The following is a 15,616-nucleotide window of genomic DNA, read 5'->3' as shown; positions in this document are numbered from 1 at the left end:
CATTTGCCATGAAAAAGAAGCTGATGGTTCAGTGGCTTGGGATGCTCTAAAAATCATGGAACTTTGTTGTGTGTCATAGGTCATGGGAATACATATTTGATATGGGTTTTTGGCTTGGCCGTTTTAAATTGCCTCCATAGTGCCCCTACAATATTTCAAAAGAGCAGCCCCAGCTCTACATTTCAGTTACATGTATAAAACTTAGTAGGCACATGTATCCCATAAAGACTTTAAATAAAGTCTCTTGGAACCATGCTGTAAACCATACCGGAAGTCGGCCATTTTGATTTTTCAAAGCATCATAAAAGCAAAAATTCCGACTCGTGGGCGCGCTGTCCGACGGCGGACATTCTTGGCCGCGCCAGCCAGAATCCCCGACGTGTGGGAGGATGCGAAAGGCCCGTTCATCGCTGCACGCAGCTTTAATTATAATTATAATCTTTACTTCAGAGTTATTTAAGTTGTATTTGCTGATTCTTAGATTGTAGGCATTGACGGTGAAGACCTTTCTGGCTATGAATGGCCTTATGGACTCCTTCTCTGTTCACGTTGATTGCCCTGTGAACTCAGTGATTTGAAACACATGTTCTGTACACTATATATGTCAGTCAGATGATTGCTGGCTTTTATCCTGAAGAAGGCAATATGTGCCAAAAGAGTGATCTATGGAGTGTAAAATAAAAAAAAGATGACATCTGAGTTATGAGTGTTTAACTTCCACTTTTGATCTTTCAAACAGATGGAAATACCCTTACAGTTAAAAGGAAAGTCAACATTATTTGTTCTGTGATATAATCACATGTTTGAATAAAAACACAGGAGCAGGTCTATCATCATCCATTTTTTTGGAAAATATTTTGCGAATATTTATTATAAAAATATAAATGTATCCACTACAAATCATTTTACATTAGTAGACAAGGCCATCTACATTTGCACACGTAAACTCTCACACAGACACACGGGTCAGTCTTTAGACAGAGAATGAGGGATCTGGATATTGGGTGCATAACAGTATTGCTCTCTCAGATGTCCCAGGTTTATAAAGTAAGTCAAAAACCAAAACACAGATAGCACTGACACATAATTTACTGTATGCTACAAAAAAAAAGAATCAACATTGCGCTGTATAATGTTAAGAAATAAATAATAATGTAACCATAATTGCTTTTTTTATTGTAGAAAAAACAAAGCAGACAAATATAATCCAAAATAAGATAAAATATAATACAGATGATTTTTGTCTCTTTTTTTAATTAAAAATGTTGCACAATTTTTATTTATTCTTTTATACATACAAACATTTGTACAAAGAGGGATGGCCATGTACATATAGTGGGATCTGTAGCGCTAGCTGCTATCATTACGATGGTTTACATTATGTACATGCTAATTAGAACACATAGCAGCAACAGCAGCATCCACAGGTAGACCAAGTAACAGAGGACCGACTGACGTACTTAACAGGGAGGGGTTTCCCAAAAGCACCAAAATCACCCTTTTCCATTAGATAAGGTTAATCTATACCAAGGCAAAAACATTTCTAAGGGTGCTCCAATCTGGATTTTTTGGGGGGAAAATCATGGAAACCCTATATTTATCGTCAATTCTGCTCTAAAGAAGAGCCCTCATTATACCGGCTTTGCTGTAACACAACACCGTTAGAGTCTAGTGTTTGTGTACGTGTAGTCGTGCCTTTTACACGGACGTTGATTTGGCACTGCCGGCCCACATTCCGTGTCCGTACCTTTTATACAGAACAGCGAAGCAAAGTAATGGAGCAACAGTCCCTCCTTGAACATGGTGTGTAAAAGGGGCTTTAGAGACACAACTCTGGAGAAGCCATTTTAGCGGCACATAGGACAATTCTCTTGTGTGTTTTCCGGTCTGTCTTTACAGACACCACCGATCAAACTTTTACAAATGAATATCGACTGATTGGAGCACCCTTAAACATTTCTATTCTAAGTGCTCGAATATTGTCTATTAAGTGCTTGGAAGAAGCTTAACGATAGCACTAGTGTGGTTAAATAATACCCATCCAACATCCCAAAGTACCCAGTTTAGAAATACTGGTTATTTGTAGCACTGGGGGATTGACTGGCAGGAGATGAACATTTTTAAGGTTGGACTTCATAGAACCAAGATCATCTAAATTCTATGGTGCCTTTAGGAAATCCCATCCTGGACATATATTGTATGAGAAACTGTCTCAGAAAGCAGTCACTTATTGAAAGTGTTCCTTTTCTTTCAGTGCATTTTCACACCTTGTTAGTTTAGGGCAGTGATGAGAAAACCCCTATGGGAACACACGATAAAAGACCAAGACTTTGTTGAAAATAAATCGAAAACTGGAGCTTTTTGCTTGGAGATCCTTCCACAATCCAACCCGACTAGAGGAGGCACTCTACGTTTTGCGTTAAACACATCAGGATTTCACGGATTAATTCCACAATAGAACAACGTTCTTTTTACAGCGAACGTCAGATCCCACATGGCTTTTGTTAATAAGTTATGAACTCAGACTAAAGCAAGACTACAACGCTCTCGGATCAGCCGCGTTGATCTAAACCTTCTGAACTGATCGAATGCAGATAACGAATCCCACTCCACTCCCAAAAAGGAACATAATACCTGATGTTGTGTGGGGCTGATGATGCTAACCTGTCTTGCCTGAAGAAGAAACTCAGGTACAAACTCGCTTCTAGTTTCAAACACTTCCGCATCACAACAAGAATGTCTGCGGCAGAGGCCCGAATGACACCACTTCATCTCTTTTTCATTGTCTTTATCCTCTTATAAATTTCTCTCTTACTGTTTTCCCTTTTTCCGTCTTTTTTATAACCTGCACTTTTCACTCCTGTCTCTGCTCTACTCCCTCTGTCTGTTTCCCCTCGTTCGGGAAAATAGAACGAATAACGTACACATCCTGAGATTTCACACAAAGGGCATTGGGTTGAGGGAACGGCATTATAACTGTACAATATCTGTTCATAAGCACATAGAACATAGATGTCGCCATAAAGGAAATACTGTGTGTGAAGTGTGTTATGGCCCCTGTACCTTCCAAGCACAGCGTTCAATACATGTGACAGACTCAGAGCTTCCAAACAATGAGACAACTTAACTGATTATCATAATTATTGCTTTTATGTGACATGTCTACTGAATGCAAATGCTATAGGTTAGAGCTACAGAGTAAAATGGCCCGGTTAACGTCTAGGTGTGTCCATTCCAGCTCTGTTCTCTCATGGATGGAGACAACACATGTAGGTAGTTACAACAAAATCTCACACCTCAGCCCTCGTTAGTCCAGGAAGGGTCCAAATCCGGATGAGCTGCTGCTGTCTGCCATGCTACATGAGGCGTCTCAGTCGATTCACCGCCTCGTTCCGCAAGCTGCTTAATCGGCGTGGTGGGAGGAGACTGTGAGCATGCCCGTCCCCTTTTCAGCTGTAAAGGGAAGGCTACGCTGTCCAGCCTAGCAAATACTGGAGAGCTCCGGCTTTATCCCAGTCCAGTCTCAGTTTGTATCCCTAGGCAGGTCTCCCTGACCTCCTTGGCTTTCATTAGCTCTTTCTACCCTCCTAATTGTCTGTAAGGCATTTCAACTTGGGCATGGAGGGACGGATGGCTGAAGAGTGAGCCAGCTAACTAGCTGGCAGATCTGCACTGAACTCTTTCCCATTTCACTGTCAAGACTTTGACGTCGTCTTTCAACGAAACAACGGAAGCCCTCATTTGAATCACGTCATATTCATCCTCCATTTCCATCCGTTTCCAGTTTACATACGAAGCCGCTCTGTTAGACTGTGATTAGCAACCACACCGACAGACAGGTCTCTGGTGTTTTTACTCGTTAGGTTCATTTCTTAAACAGGTACTGGGCCGTTCTTGGTGTGGGAATCTAGGGCTTTGAGGCTGCTCACGATTTTTTTCTGCGGTCCGACGATAGTCACTCCAACCTTTTTCAGATCCCTGGTTTTGGAAGGAGAGGGAGGGAGGGGGAGGGGGAGGGAAAGAGAAGGGGGAGGAGAGGTCAAAAACCCAGAGAGGGAGACATGACGGAGGGGGAAGACGGAAAGAAAAAAGTGTGCATTAGTGATAGTGGATGTGACACCCATGTGGTATTTAATGACATGCTCCCGGTGTTGCTCCTCTCACTTTCCCTGTGCATCTGTCATTCACAAAGGACTACATTTCCCAGAAGGCCACTGGACTGACACATCCCCAAAGGGGGGGTCTAGGGGTGGAGGGGGTGTTGCCTCCACTCTCCATTACTACCAAACAGGGAGGTGGACCTATGAGGCTGCACTGACAGCTGCTATTATGACCCTGTCAGTGGAGGAAATGGCATGGGAGTGCCACGGTGGCAGAAAAGACCTAGTTCCCTGCATCACATTGAACCAGATTTCTTTGACAGGGCAGCTATAAGTATATGGAGAGGAGCAACACTGGTACATGTGGAGGACGTTACACTCTGATTCAGATACATCTGTTAACTTGTTAAACTCTTAAAAGATTAGTTACATGCATTCAAGTGTAATAAAAGACAATTTTGTACAGGAAAGCCATTTCAAATAAATTAGAGCTACGGTGTCAGTTTCACGTTATGCATCATACACATCAAATACACACACTAGTTAGTCAGCTCAATTAAAGCATCAAGCCCGTTCTGGAACTTACAGTAACAACGACACCAACCGTATAATAAAAAGCATTATACACAATTGTTGGTATTACAGCAAAGAGGGAGTCACAACGCATGTTAAGGCTCATCTCTTTTACCCATCTAGGAGTAATTAAAATGCTATTGTATTAGTAGAAGCAGAGGCGTTGCAGTCGGAGTGGTGACATTGCTACGACAAACACGTTCGGCTTATTATGACTTTTTAGTTTCATTCAAAAATGTGCACAATTATTTGTTTGTTTTATTCAGACGCAAGCAGAGCATTTAGTTGTTCGGAGCAGCCAGAATAGCAAACATTAAGAAACATCTTGACCTTGAGTCTGAAAGTGACAAAAAAAAAAAAAATCACAATATTGTTTCACTCTGTGCTGCAAAGTAAAGGGATAGTTCACTCAAATGAAGTAGTGCTTTAGATGTAAACTGTACAATCTATTGTGTATTTTAAATACGTTTGCAATAAACAAAACCAAATGAATTGCTGCTTTATGTAATAAACAGCACCAGTATGCAATAAATAGAGAATAGCTCGGTTTCCATCTCGTCTTATCTGTTTCTAGGGAGCCTCTTGTTCCATTTTGGAGCATTCCAAGTGTCTCTTGCTTTTGTTTGGAGCTACAACTGACAGCAGGATGGAAACATGGCTGTTGAGTTATCACTGAATATCAACTAACCATCCCTTTAAAATGCAGACAAGTGAAAGCCCATCAGTGATTCTGGAGGTATAGGCCACTGCTCCCAGACGGGGGCCAAGGTCTTTGTCCTCCACCCACCATCCAGAGCCAGAGGAGGCTGAGAGGAGCTGGGCGTTAGAGAGTGGTGATTCCCATGGACGGCTCCCATTCTGGGCAAGTGGCTGGTGTGACGTGGACCTCCGTCAGAACCACTCTACTGAGACACAGCCAGGCCCAGCAGCATTAACACATTGAACTGGATGTCATCAATATGTGCTTTCTAGTCAGGAGCACATTTTAGCTGCAATAAATCAACTCATGAGGCTTTACCTATACAATATAAATCAAACACCTATGTTACAGTAAAGGAAGGAGAACACACTGAATATGGACAGTTACTGGTTATGAACATGGTCGCAAGATAAAAGCCCAAATCAACAACTTTACAAATACAATTAGACCTTATACGCTTAAGCTGTCAAACGCAAATACAGTAGGACACATGACATGAACACAGCAGTGTTAACTCATTATAATTTCATAGGTAGATGAACTTAAAGTCATGTGCAGTAGAGTTAGTATGTATCTCTGTCGTGACTTGGTCTTGCTCTTTTGAGAGTCAAAGCAGCTGTGGTGTCATTTTCTCTTTGCGTTACAGAAGCTATATTTATAAGGTTTTGATTCAACATGCGTTCCTCATAATAAGAGTAGCAATGAGAGTAGATGAACCTGTTCCTCATCTTGATCAGATGAGACTATTTTTTTTTCCTTATGAAAGCCACGTGCATCGTCTCAAGAACAGGTAGTGATGAACTACTGCAACATGAAACACGGTTTACGAGTATAAATCACACATTTAGAAACGTAAAGAAAGTGACACACGCCGTAAAATGAGAAAGATTAACGGTTGAAAGTTTCTTTCCAGAGTAAAACGTCTGCAGGTTGTTTTTCTTCTCCTGTTAAACGTGAATTCTAGTGTTTTTTTTCTTGAAGAGAATCCAGCCATCTTTCACCACTACATCACTTTATAAATACACATTGGGACAGGTCATTGTCTCATTTGTTGTGTCACGTTTTTGAGTTGCTGACAGAAAGTGGATGCTGGGTGACGTTTGCGTAGATGAGCACAGACCGTGCGCAGTTGTCAGTGTCTCATCACTTCAGATTACTTTCCTTTGTCTAGCAGTTAAGGTCGAGTTTCACTTTCTCAATCAAATACTTGAAATGAACTTCGCATGCACTCCCTCTGATGAAGAAAATAGTCCAAAACGATGCGGTATTTCCTCGTCAATCCATTCCATCCCGTCTTGAAAAAAGGACTTCAATTTCTCCAGCAGATGAGTCAGCACACTGCCGCCAAGTATGATTACCGCTCCTCCTCTGAGGTCACAGAATTGCCAAGTCTTGTGCTGAATATCAAGGACTAGATTAAGACTGTACAAATCAATAGAGGAATCTATATTGAGCAACGCATAGTCCCAGCCAAGGCTTGTAGCTGAGCTAGCCGTGGGTGCCTTAGGTTCAGCCTTCACTGGATTAACACTGCACTGATCCAATTTAGCATCTAGATACAGAAGAAAAAGCATCATAGACCAAGGTTACTACAGCGCGGTTTAAGTGAGGTTTCTATTGTCTAGACCCAATGTGGATTGCCACCCATTTTGCAGTGTAAGCTGTTATTGTTTGGCAATGCGTTGACTGAAGAGAACTTTTCATTGATTAAACACGTTCATTGAATACATGGCATGAGCAATGCCGGCAGGAAACATTATCTTTTTAGTGTAGCACACTTGAGAAAAGAGACAGAGAAACAGAATGGTGCTACAACAGAGGGAATAGGATACGTTCCCAATAGTTGCCATATAATATTAGTAGGAAATGAATTTCTAATTCAATTTGCCAGCGTGGGACGTTTTAAGCTCTCGTTCTCTTCGTAGCGCTTTAAAGGGCCCCTACTGGCCAACTAGTGGCATCAACTCCACAGCTCATCATTATTTAAAAGAGCACATATTACGCACTGCTTCTTTCAAGCCCAACACGGTTAATGACTATCTGGTTTGGTGAGTTATTGACAGGAGTTACAGATCGCTGACCGCCGCTCGCCAACTGCCCCCGCTGCTGCAATCACCACCAGTGAATGGCTGCTTTGATCACGATGATTAGAAAACGTCCAATTATTTACCCTGTCGCATTCCACATCAATTAAACCAGCGGCAGGCCAACAGAGCAAGGGAGAAAGAGAGAAACACGGAGAACAAGTGACAAATCATTTCAGCACTCTGACTCGTGTAAAACTAGCCAGCTGTGCTTCATTTTCCCAAGTAGCTGCAGTCTGAACTGTAGGTTTAAAGGTCGCCTGTCGATCGGTAACATCTCCCACTCTGTTGTCGCTTCGGTTGGGGTTCATAATCGCGTTCAAGTCTGCCAGCACAGCGCTCTTTTGCAGAACCTGATCCACTGTCTCTGAACTTTTTTGTCAACCTGAAGATCCTGTCAGTAAAGTCACACCTATAATCTCTGCGTCCGGTACTGAGTCCTCCATCCAGGGACATTCATGCGCTGAAACCCTGTGCTGCGACAAATACCCTCGAACATCAGTTCACAACCAAAAGTTCCTCAAACCACTTCTGGATTTCATTCATTTACATACGTACGTTTTCAACATCCAGGACGTGCGGACATGCGTCGTCTTCGATATTTAACCAACACAACATTAACACGGCGATAGAGAACCAAAGTGGCCTCAACAGAGCCATGAAAGCATCTTAGGCTTCCAAGTAGTTCTCTGTCTGACAATCTTTTTTTTCCGCATTTTAATTCTTCACAGCGTAGGGAGTGCTATGCATACCTATTTGACAGGTGTTCCTTTGTTTGCTCTTTCAAAGGCGCCTCTCTCTACCCTTTTATCTTGTCAAATCTTCCATCTCATCCCCTCCCTCAATAGCACCTCTCTTATCCTCTCTCCCTTATGGAACTTACAACTCTTATCCTCTCTCTTTCCTTCTCTTTTTCAATTGCTCCACTCATCTCTCTTTCTTTTAATGCTCTCACCTTCTCCCTCTGTGGTCATACTTGCAACACTAAAAGCATGGCTAAAGGCCTGTCATTATGAATTACCACGACTCTCATTCTTTAGTAAAAGGGCTCTATAGCTTTCTTTACTTAATGACAACAAGAGTGTGTGTGTGTGTGTGTGTGTGTGTGTGTGTGTGTGTGTGTGTGTGTGTGTGTGTGTGTGTGTACTGGGGGCCCTGTAAACACTGCTGACATGAATGGGCAGAGTTGCACAGTGTGTGTGGTTGTCTTACTCGGTGGAGGTCTTGGCCAGGGTGTCACAGGAGCTGTAGCTGACCCCAGAGAAGGCCTCTTTGCAGGGCAAGGTCCTCATTCCATCCATCCAGTCACCCAGCGTCCCCATCGCGGGAACCTCTGAACTGCTCCTGTCCAACAACAAGTTGGCCGGCCTGAGGGGACACAGGATGAACGTTTTATTTAAATTTAAAATCCTTGGGTAAACCTGTAACATATTCAGGTAAATACAATACATCACCCAGAGCATCAGCCCTAGTGGAAAGGGATTTCTTATGATGTGAATAGTTACAGAGGGGGTCTTTAGCACATACGTTCTGATCTCGAAACTATCTGCAAGCACACAACAAGGCAGCAGAGTCTGGAATGGGGAGTGATGATAAGAACCCTCCCCCCCCCCCCCCCCCCCCTCCTGGGAAATCAAAGCTTATAGACGGACACTATGTAGGGCATGGCTCATGTAATGCTCGGTGAGCGGCAGCATACGTTGCAATGTTAGAAAGAGCAGTGAAGCAAATTCATTGGCAGAACAAAAGCTTATGCAGCACGGTCAGCAAATAAGACTTGCCTTACTGCAGCATGCTGCAGACAGTGAGTGTGTCATGTGTGAGGGCACAAGCTCTGCTCTGTTGTCTGGCCACTGGACCCCAAGTTAAACTGTTTAAACCATTGATGTTGTTGATTGCTTATTTCTGCCACTATCTACTACTGCTATCACTGTCACTAGCCAGCAGCCGGTTCTTCACTCCAAGCTGTGTGAGCATCATCTAGTTGTTCTCATTCATTCACTGGTAACATGTTGAAACCAAATTAAATACTTTTATTGTATAATTATAATTTGGTAGTTAAAGTAACTGTAAAACTAGAGAAGCAATTGTGATTGGAATGGAAGTAAATTAATATAAGCAATTGATATTTTTTTTTTATTATACAGTATTACATATGTGTATAAGATGTTTTAGATTTAATTCGGCTTTTTAATTTAATTTTATGTATACATTTGAGCATATGTTTGCATACCTATACAGAGGTACATGAAAACTAGGCTTCTTGATCTGATTGAGCGGCACTCATCAGGGAGCCACCCACACACACACACACACACACACACACACACACACACACACACACACACACACACACACACACACACACACACACACACACACACAGACCGGTCCTATATGTGTCTGTTGCACACAGTGCAGTAGACCTGCCATTGCCTTTGGGCTTTGAATACAGGGGGGAAATCAAACTGTCACACAAATTATTTCCATAATATATTAAACATATTCAAGAACAAGATTACTAACAAAAGCAGCATCAGTTTCTGTCCAGTTTCATTACCGTTTTCCTGCAGTACATGTACCATGCGGCAAAATGCAACATTGGATTTGATTAGGGTTGATGGTTTCAATTGGATCAAATCAAATTAAATATACCGCGTTTGGGCTTTAGAGGGCTCAGTCAACAGTAGAGGGTGAAGGAATGACTACAGGCGCTGTGTTGACTCGCTCTGATTGATGGTTGCCGATTACGGAGGAAGAGGAGGGACGAGACAGGTGGAAAGACATCCAGAGAGAAGGAGAAGGGAGTGGAGGGGAAGCTGTCTACTCTTTGAAGTCTCTAGCTGTGTCTCACACAAATGAGGTACACTTTGTTGTTTGGAAACCTGATCACATCATGGCAGGAAATGGGGAAACCAGGTCAAACCACATTAGGTTGAACTGGGACTCAAAACACAATAATCAACAGCTGAATGAGGGATTAGTTATAACATCGTGTGTGTCTGTTTCTGAACTTGTGAGTGGCATTTAAAACTGGGTTGCAAAGGTACTCTTTTTTTTTTTTATAAGGACACACTGCACCTGTCTTGCAGAGTAGACAAAGGCACCAGCGTCAAGACAGGCACACACACACACACACACACACACACACACACACACACACACACACATTCATGCATGCACAAAAAGGCAGGACAGGGCAGGTGATAAAAAAGTTCTCCTATACCGAAACACTAAATTGTAAATAAACTGATTAGAATACCAGGAAGTCAACCGCCGCCTGACTGATTTGGAATGGCATGGATGTTTGTGTGCAACAATCAGGGATGTTAGGCAACTTTCAGGGGATAAGGAAAGTATAATTACATAAGGCAATTAGAAACATCTTATGATACATAATCTTTTACTACAATTTTTTTAAATATTGAGTCTTTCTTGTGAAAGGGGCATTTGGAATTCAAAGGGATGTATCACAAATACACACTTTCTTAACTATATATATATATATATATATATATATATACTTTTTTTATTCATATATATATATATATATATATATATATATATATATATATATATATATATATATATATATATATATATATATATATATATATGAATATACCAACGTAGACGAAAATGCCAAATAGAGAGAAGAAAAGTGAGATGACAACTGAAACAGACAGGAAAAATTGGAGAAAAAAAAAAAGTGCATTTGAGGCAGTGGAGTGGTGTTGTTACAATGATTGAGTCTTTTCCTGCCAGATCAGAGGCCTGTCAAAATGCCGAGGGCCCCCCAGGACCCCCTGGAGATACTGGTTTGTCGGGAAAAAGGAGAGACTCTGGGACTGGGGGGGGGGGGGGGGGGGGGGGGGCAAGTGGTTCGGATGAGGGAGAAAGAAGGAAGTGTGTAAATCTCAGTAGACAGTAGACATGTTTTAATGAGAAAAACGAATGCAAACATTTTTATGTAGCGTATAAAGAATGATTGTGATGGTTATGACTGACTTTTTCCACACTATACATTTGCTGGAAAAAAAAGTTTGGACAAAAACGTAGTTATATCCGAAATGTCTTAGATTAGAACTTTTGGGCTGTCAGGGTAAGGATGTTCAACGTTTTTCGCAGGATTATTGATCCTCTCCTGTCCTTTCCTGTACCACTTTTCTTCTTTTTCTCCTCTGATCTCGTTCTCCTCCTTCATCCTCGGCTTTCCTTCCCCCTCTCCTGTACACCCTGCGAGATAAACTGCAAATGACCTTGTTTCCCCACCCTTATCATTTTCTTTGTTTCCTTTGTTGTTACATTTTCAGCAACATCTCACGGCAGCTCAAGAGACAAGATGATTGGAGAGGAAAACCGAGAATCAGAGGGATGCTGCGAAAGGAGAAAATAAAGAAAAAAGCAAGCATCTGTCTAACGGTAGAGGGGGGATTTAAAACCCCTCCTGGACTTAACACCACATAAGAACGCGGAAAACACCCGCTCGAACAGAAGGAAGTATAAATACACTGGAGAGAAAATAAAGTCTACCCCTGTTCTCCTTTCCCTTCCCCTTCTCTGCTCTATCTTTCATTCTTCTGACCTCTAAATAACCAGGGCTGGGTAGTCTCTTGTTTTTAGAGCTCCCGGGGGAAGAACGAGGTGGATGAGGAGAAGAGCTTGAACCGATACTGTACAGAACGGGAGGGATTTACCTCTCACTCTGTTACAGTTCCAAGGGTGTCTCTGGGAGAAGTTAGCCCAATGTAGCGTAGGCCACATTTGGTCTCCTCTGCCTCTGTTGGATGTGATGGCTGTGATGAAGTTTTAATCAATACTACTCAGGTGGTCTGAGGGAAGCCAATAACCTAAATTGATTCAAGTGTGACATTTTGATTTGATTCCAGTCAAGCATGCACGCCTCTTGCTCTGAAATCTTAATGTGTATTACTTTATATATAACTCCTTATTTTTTTAAATAAGCTTACATTTGAACGTGTTAAATGTAAGCCTCATTTAAAGGTTCTGTATTAGATTTCAATGCTTTGTATCTCCAATCTTACATCCCCCATCCAGTTTTCTACACTCCACCAATTCAGCTTCAACAGTTAACATTTTTGATTTACTCAACTGACGGATAGTGTTGCCCTATTATCTGCCTTTTTTATATCGTACATATTTATATACACATCTGTATCCGTTAGTACCTTGAACTGGTTTCCATTCACCAATAGTTGTTTTAATTATTAGCAATCATTATTTTCCATTTCCATTACTGTTCCCAACCTTTCCCTACAGGTCAAGATCCACATCAACTTAGATCCCAGCTCGGTTTTGTTGAACACAAAGGAACACATCTTTGAGCAGGATAACCTGCGATCTCATCCGTTTCCCTGTAAGGCCAATGGGATAGACAGCGGCCTCCAACCCTGACTGGGCTCCTGTTGGCCCATAATTAGTCTCTGACAGCCAACCTTGGCCCACTGATCCCAGTCTCTCTCCATCCACACGCAGGGACGGTAAACTCTGACCAGGACCCACCCCTGAAGCCTCCAGATGCTTTGCTCTGGTCCCAGGCTTTCGTCTGGGCTTTGACGAGGAGGGGGTGCTCCATTAGCCAGCCAGGACAGCCCAGAGACAAACGAGTGTGGAGCTGAGTGCAGCTGCTCCCGCTGTGCAACTGCCGCTGCCGCTGCCACCACACACACACACACACACACACACACACACACACACACACACTCACACACACAAACACACACACACACACACACACACACACACAGTTCTCATAAATCACCACAGCCGCCTCTGTCGGCTAGGCTGTGCTTGCCCGGTGTTAAAAGCCAATCAGGAAAATTACATGCAAACTCCAAGGGACCTATTTTCACTTTCTTAAGAAATCATTAGTCAATGTTATGAGCTTTGACGTCCCCATAATACTGCAGCCGTCTGCCGCAGACCCAGCGCCTGTCCCCCTCACTGCTCAGAATTGACAACTGTACACGGGGTGCCCTGGTTCCCCATGGCCCCCGTGGGAGAGACTGGAGGTCCCAACAAAGGAGCAAAGTATAAGGGAGGGGGAGGGGGAGGAAAGAGGGACAATGTGGCATAAGAACAAGGGCAGATGGAAAGAAGAATATGACTTTAGACTGTATTGCAAAAGGAAAGATGAATAATGTGTGATATAAGTCTAATTTTCATGTATCACAGGAAGCAGAAAGGCAGTGTTTATGTATAATGGGAACTACTTCCAGAGCTGGATTGACTAAAGCCAGGTGTTTGTTAGTCAGCTGTATGCGAACCAGGAATAGAAGAAAGGAAAGCAATAGTCAAACCAACAAAATAAAAACATACCTGGATGTGGTGTTGGCCGTGATTTTGAGGCTCCCGGGGTTGCGGATGAGTTTATCCAGGATGCTGACAATCTGTTCAAATTTAGGCCGGTTATTCCTCTCTTTCTGCCAGCAGTCCAACATCAGCTGGTAAAGGGTAGCCGGGCAGTCCATGGGTGGGGGGAGGCGGTATCCTTCATCGACAGCCTTTATTACCTAGATGTAGGAAGGAAAAGACAAGATTTGAGAAATGACAGAGGAGATATTTTCAGTGGCACAACTGCATCTCGTTTCACTCTTAGAGAAATCAGTGGTACTTGCTTGTACCTTCACTTACTTCCCATCAGTAAAACTTTTCAGTGGTGGGTGCAACATGGCAGTACTCACATCCTGATTGGACATCTCCCAGTATGGCCGCTCCCCATATGACATCACTTCCCAGAGCACGATGCCATAACTCCAAGCGTCGCTGGCCGATGTGAACTTCCTGTAGGCAATAGCCTCTGGAGCTGTCCACCGGATAGGGATCTTACCTCCCTGAGAGACACAGAGTGAGAGGAGTATTAATCAGTTTGACCGTCTTTCAGTCAGTCAGTCAGTCAGTGGCACAACCTCACTGGCTGCAATCATCACGAACGTTGGCTGCTCAGCTTGTGTGCAAAATTCATAAAAGACCGCAGATCAGACGCCACAAAATAGCATCCTCAAAAAAATGACTGCAGGTCTATATATATATATATATAACATTACAGTCATTTAGCAGATGCTTTTATCCAAAGCGACTTACAATTCAGTATCTATCTACACACCGTAGACGCAGCTACGGGAGCAATTTTTGGGGTTAAGTGTCTTGCTCAAGGACACATTGACATGAGACTAGAGGAGCAGGGGATCGAACCCCCGACTGAAAGGCGGCCCTGCTCTCCACTTAGCCACGGTCACCGTGTATATTGATTTGAAAGTAATCATATAAAGTGGCATTAAACCTTATTGTAAGAAAAAAATGAATGTTAATATTCCCTTTAAACCAATAAGGACCCGCATCAACCTTAATTAAAGAAAGACAGAAAAAACATGAATCAAACCATAATCCAAAGTGTCCTGCATGTCCTCTCTCTCTGCAGTGTCTGCCGCATTTGTCATTCTAGCAGCAAAGCAAGACGAGTGAAGAAAACGGAGCTGAGGAAAGGAGGCCGATGGCAGCCAAAGCCAACAGAGACATTGGCCAAGCCACCCAGCTCCTGCCTGGTGCTGTGCAGTTACACACACGCACACCGAATCTCTCAAAAAACACACTCCTGTACGGCATGATCCGTAAGGAAACACCGTGGGAAGGCATGAAACGTCAAAAAACACACACGGTCACACTCAGGGCTCAACACAGGTGCACACAGAAACATACAGTGCAAACGCAAACAGAACACACACACTGCTCTCTCTCACACACACACACACACACTGTACCCACCTGCTCCCCCAAGATTGCAAGATGTGTAAACACTACACACTTTCACACACACAAACAAAGTACAACTATATAGTTTGCCTTAAAATTTGGGGCCAGACATGAAAAAAAAATAAAAAAAACCTTCTGGAGTGGGCTGGATGGAAATCTGCGTGCATGTGTGGACCATTGTCAGTTACGGTAACATGGTAGAGTTTATTATTCTGTCTTATTATTTTAGATTATGTATTTCTGGGAGAAAGGCAAACGGCAAACTGAATGTTTATTTGACAAGCGATTCTCAGCCAGCAAATTATACAGTGTTTAAAAGGGCTGCACGCATGGCCTAGACCACAGGATCCCATGATGAGAATGACCACACACACACACACACACAC

At 42.8% G+C, this 15,616-nt stretch overlaps 1 protein-coding gene across 4 annotated transcripts in view; it reads right to left on the bottom strand.

Annotated features, from left to right (window-relative positions):
* Positions 1 to 828: 828 nt before the first annotated feature.
* epha3 (eph receptor A3) overlaps positions 829 to 15,616 on the bottom strand; it is an 81,816-nt gene continuing 67,028 nt past the window's right edge. For 2 of the 4 annotated variants that reach the window (XM_068737522.1, XM_068737532.1), the window contains exons 13-16: positions 14,162 to 14,311; positions 13,797 to 13,990; positions 8,670 to 8,825; positions 829 to 3,978 (exon numbers count right to left, since the gene is read on the bottom strand). In XM_068737522.1, the coding sequence (XP_068593623.1) occupies positions 3,873 to 3,978; positions 8,670 to 8,825; positions 13,797 to 13,990; positions 14,162 to 14,311 (606 nt within the window). In that variant the 3' untranslated portion in view covers positions 829 to 3,872. Of the gene's footprint in view, positions 3,979 to 5,460; positions 5,579 to 8,669; positions 8,826 to 13,796; positions 13,991 to 14,161; positions 14,312 to 15,616 lie in introns of all 4 variants that reach the window. The other 2 variants (XM_068737539.1, XM_068737546.1) reach the window with 2 other exon arrangements.

Source organism: Cebidichthys violaceus, unplaced genomic scaffold (assembly GCF_023349555.1).
Source record: "Cebidichthys violaceus isolate CVI_PGR_0920_01 unplaced genomic scaffold, fCebVio1.0.p SCAF_11, whole genome shotgun sequence".
Taxonomy (NCBI): domain Eukaryota; kingdom Metazoa; phylum Chordata; class Actinopteri; order Perciformes; family Stichaeidae; genus Cebidichthys; species Cebidichthys violaceus.
Note: the sequence above shows the minus strand (reverse complement) of the source record. Positions and strands in the feature narration are given on the sequence as shown.